Raw genomic sequence first — 3,859 nt, forward strand, 5'->3', positions numbered from 1 at the left:
CACAGCACCACTTCCGGCATTTTTCTTTTTTCTTATGTGGTGCTGAGGAATCGAACTCAGGGCCTCAGGCATGCAAGGCAAGTGCTCTACCACTGAGTCACCCTCCCAGCCCCATCTATGTCAGTTTCTATGCTTACTACATAACCAAATAAATACAGAACATTTCATAAACAGAAATTAAAATCAGATTTAGCTTTAACAAGAAACTAACCAGCCTTGAACCGGACTTTTCTGATTTAACCTGTATTACAGCTCTCTCACAAAGAAAAATTAGGAAACAAACTACCATATTTTCATGTTAATTTTTTTCTAATTTTGGAATTTAATAAGCCACATATTCCTCTTCCCATCTCCAAATTCCCTAGACTCTTTCCCTTCCCATTATGAACTCTACCTGTCCTGTTAAGTTCTACAAGTTCTTTTCCTCTCTCTTCCACACGCGAGCGTGGACACATGGAGACACGGACACACACAAACACATTTTTGGGGATGGGGTCACTCATGGAGCTTGAACTCAGGGCCTGGGCACTGTATGTGAGCTCTTTTGCTCCAGGCTAGCACTCTACCACTTGAGCCACAGCTCTACTTCCAGTATTTTGAATGGTTAATTGAAGATAGATTCTCTGCCCAGGCTGGCTTTGAACTACAATCCTCAGATCTCAACCTCCTGAGTAGCTATGATTATAGGTGCGAGCCACTGGAACCCAGCTACAAGTCCTATATTTAAATCTTAAATATGATAGGCTATTTAAAAATGATAGATTGTTCTTTAAAATATAGGACATAATTGTAATTCAGGACTAACTAGTTCTACCTGTTAACAGAATACAACCAGATTCACAAAACACACTAACAAAGGAGAAGGATTATGATCACCATGCTTTCCAAGAAAACTTGCTCCTGCAGAAATTCTGTTTATAAGGGTCCAAGCAACAGACAGTACTTGACTTACACTGCTACAATCTCGCTCAGGCCTGTAATGATGAGGAGGGAGTTTTCAAGACCAGCAATGGCATCCTGAATTCCACCACCAGCTCTACAATTTCTTATTTGCTAAGTGGTTCTGGCTGAGACCCTGAACTTCTCTGTGTATCTGACTTGTTCAAAAAAGTAGCTCGATGGGGAAGGAGTTATGAAAATTTCATCAGTTTTGAGATCCAAAACTATAAACAAATATTTGCTACCAAAGACATGATAACATAAAATTGAAATGTGTTCAGTGAATTCTCTTTATTGAAACAGAAGACATCCCACCCTTCAAAATACCATTCACTGTGTCTGATTTCCAAATTCATTACAGGAAGAAGTGGGTATGAAGTCATCCAAGCATACGCACCCTCCACTTCCCTTAATTGAAAGTTGCTGATTTCCGAGGAGCCAGTGGCTGAGCTGAAAGTCAGCCTAAAACCTCAATCAGTAAACAACCCCCGATCCAAACTGGCCAAAGAGGAAGGCGAGGTGGGCGGAGGGGACAGGAAAAACTCGGCTGGCCGCGGCACCAAGTCCAGGCACCCGGAGCCCGCGAGGTGACCCAGTCATCCCCTCCCACCCTGACTGTAAGATCTGCGGTGTGGGCCTCGACACCAGGCGCACAGAACTCCTAAAGAAACCGGGGCTGCGTCTGGGACTCCGGACTTTCGGCTGCTGGGGTCCGACAAGGCGCGGGGATGACCGCCCGCCGCCCCAGAGGAGAAGCCCGCGACGGCCCCAGGCGTGGCCTCGTCCGTGGCCCCGGCCGGGCCCTTCGTCCCGGCAGCTTCGCCCAGGCCAGTCCCCGACACGCCCCTCACTCCCTCGTTGGACCCCCCCCACTCCCTCGCCGGGACCCCCATTCCCCGCTGCCCCCCCCCCGGGCTCACTGTCTTGGCTGATTCGCTGGATGTTCCCTTTGCATGTCTGGATGATGCTGTTGAAATCCCGGAGCTGGGGCCCCGAAGGCCCCGGGTTCCGATACATGTCTAAGGGACCGTAGGACATGACCGGGGAGCTGACACCGGCAAGCCCTGCACCGCGCTCCAACCGGAAGCAGCCACGAGCTGAGACCCACGGGCTGAGATGGAAACCGGGAAGAGAAAGGGCGGGGAAGGGGCTGAGGGTGCGTGCGCACTGGCCCCACCCACACGTACGGCGCATGCGTCCGTTCTGCCCCCCCCCCTACCCCCGAGGTGCGCAGGCGCAACTGGAATTGATGCTTGCCCGGTAGCTTAGATACCGGATTCCTTCCGGCTAAGAGATGAAGGGCGGGGCGATGACGTCATACTGCGGGGCCTAGGATTGGCCGAGCTTGCGCGGCGGTGCGGTTTCTCTCCGCGGCACCGGGACCCGGAGACTGGAATTTTTCAGTTTGCATAAAATTGTACCAGATGTTCTCAGCCCTGACATCCTATTCTGAGCACTCAGGCCCAAACACGAGAGACCTAAACTAACTGGAGACTCATCCGTAACCGAAGCCTGACTCAAAATTCCACTCTTTCCATCCTCGATGGCGTTGGTCGTATTTGAGGACTAATCGGATGGTTCGCAAACCATTTTCATATCTCCCTCCACTCCTCTTTTTTTCTCTCTCTCTTTTTTTTTTGGCAGTACTGGGATTTGAACCCAGGACTTTAGGCTTGCTACACCGGCTCTCTACCTCTCGGGTCACACTTCCAACCTTTTCTAGCTCTCTCCAGTCCTATCCACCCTTCTTCTAGTCTAAGAATGCAATAATAATCATATTTGTTCTGCACGGACAGCATGTGAATCCTAGCTGCAATTCACTCCCTCACCGCAAAGCACTTTGACAGCAGGGACTATGTTCTATTTGTAGTTTATCGTTGAAATACGTAACAGATAGTCGAGTTTGAAAATATTGATGTAAAGTCCCCAAGCAAAGTAAGTATCACTTCTGCTTATACTGAGAAAATTAAGACCACAGATGGTTGTTTATTGAAATTTTACTGCAAAACCCAAGCACTAAATTGACTCTATTACCTTGCTGATTCCCTAAACTCATTCCCATGTTCCCAAATTCTCTAAATTCCTCCCAAATAGCCTGTTCATCATACCTCAAGTAAGGATTTATTGGAGAACTTGATTCCTAAAATTTAAAAATCGTTCCCTTAAGCAATTTGGAGTGTAACCGCAAGATGCTGGCATGGAAGATTTCCTTTTGTCAGCTTTTGGTAAAAGGGAAGACATGGATTCTGGCTTGGGAGGATCCAAGTGAGAATGTGAAGGTCCATTAGCAGTTTTCTATGTTCTCTGCTCCACCCAAATTGACTCCTTTTGCAGTTTCAGAAATCAAAGAGCTTGCTTTTTTTTTTTTTTTTGTCGGTGGTGGGGCTTGAACTCTGAGCCTGGGCACTGTCCCTGCGCTCTACAGCTCAAGGAGAGCGCTCACCCCGCAGCAGCTTGCCTTTGTAGGAAGGGCCCCCAAACCCATGAAAAAGCCTGTATTCAGTCTTAGAGGCTCTTAAAGAAAGGCATCTCTTTTTCCTTGGTGCATAATTATGAGAGCTTTGTTTTCCTTTTACTGAAAATGACAGGTGCATGCATTATGTTCATAAATTGACATGTTGAACTGAAACTCCTCCATAGGGCCCTTGCCTAGTAAGTGAGAGACTGTATTCACTCTCCAATACTAAGAAAAAATAAATCCAAACAAGACAATAAAAATATAAATGGAGCCAGGCGCTGGTGGCTCACGCCTGTAATCCTAGCTACTCAGGAGGCTGAGATCTGAGGATTGTGGTTCAAAGCCAGCCCAGGCAGGAAAGACTGTGAGATTCCTATCTCCAATAAACCACCAGAAAACCGGAAGTGGCGCTGTAGCTCAAGTGGTAGAGTGCTTGCCTTGAGCTGAAGAGCTGAGGGACAG

At 47.7% G+C, this 3,859-nt stretch overlaps 1 protein-coding gene across 1 annotated transcript in view; it reads right to left on the reverse strand.

Annotated features, from left to right (window-relative positions):
• Stx12 (syntaxin 12) overlaps positions 1-2,102 on the reverse strand; it is a 48,754-nt gene extending 46,652 nt beyond the window's left edge. Inside the window, exon 1 of the mRNA XM_013032897.1 lies at positions 1,860-2,102. Within this exon, the coding sequence (XP_012888351.1) occupies positions 1,860-1,977 (118 nt within the window). The 5' untranslated portion in view covers positions 1,978-2,102. The remainder of the gene's footprint in view (positions 1-1,859) is intronic.
• Positions 2,103-3,859: the final 1,757 nt, after the last annotated feature.

Source organism: Dipodomys ordii, unplaced genomic scaffold, assembly GCF_000151885.1.
Source record: "Dipodomys ordii isolate 6190 unplaced genomic scaffold, Dord_2.0 Scaffold6, whole genome shotgun sequence".
Taxonomy (NCBI): Eukaryota; Metazoa; Chordata; class Mammalia; order Rodentia; family Heteromyidae; genus Dipodomys; species Dipodomys ordii.